Source organism: Pterocles gutturalis, unplaced genomic scaffold, assembly GCF_000699245.1.
Source record: "Pterocles gutturalis isolate BGI_N339 unplaced genomic scaffold, ASM69924v1 scaffold40372, whole genome shotgun sequence".
Classification (NCBI taxonomy): domain Eukaryota; kingdom Metazoa; phylum Chordata; class Aves; order Pterocliformes; family Pteroclidae; genus Pterocles; species Pterocles gutturalis.
In genome coordinates this window covers 5,217-5,555 of record NW_010116882.1, presented here as the reverse complement: position 1 = coordinate 5,555, position 339 = coordinate 5,217, and the positions used below count along the sequence as shown (strand labels likewise).

Sequence of the window (339 nt, the reverse complement as noted above, 5' to 3'; positions counted from 1 at the left end):
CGGATCAGGGGGACAGGGAGGAATCCCACTGCAAGCAGCGAGCTGGAAGTGCTCAGCCTTGGGAGTGTGGAGGTGATGGGGAGCTCAGGACCACCCCTGGCAGGGACAAGGCCAGTGGCTGAGCTGGGTTCTGTCGGCAGGCAGGGGATGGCCCCGGGCTGGTGGGAAGTGTGGCTCAGAACCTGCAAACTGCCTGCGCCTCCGGCATCTCCAGCGTGAAGAAGGTCCCAGCAGTGGCCTGGGATGCAGCAGAGGGGTTGATCCTCTTCACCCCCCGCAGACTGTCCAAGGCAATGGAGACAGTGGATGGCCTCGGGGGGGACCTTGTCAGCGGCCCCC

General features: G+C 65.2%; 1 protein-coding gene across 1 annotated transcript in view; it reads left to right on the top strand.

The window, feature by feature from the left end:
* The window catches only part of PLIN1 (perilipin 1), a 4,985-nt gene that overhangs the window by 3,762 nt on the left and 884 nt on the right, over window positions 1-339 (top strand). Inside the window, 2 exon segments of the mRNA XM_010075633.1 lie at window positions 141-336; window position 339. The exon segment at window position 339 is cut by the window's right edge and continues 159 nt beyond it. Of these exon segments, the coding sequence (XP_010073935.1) occupies window positions 141-336; window position 339 (197 nt within the window).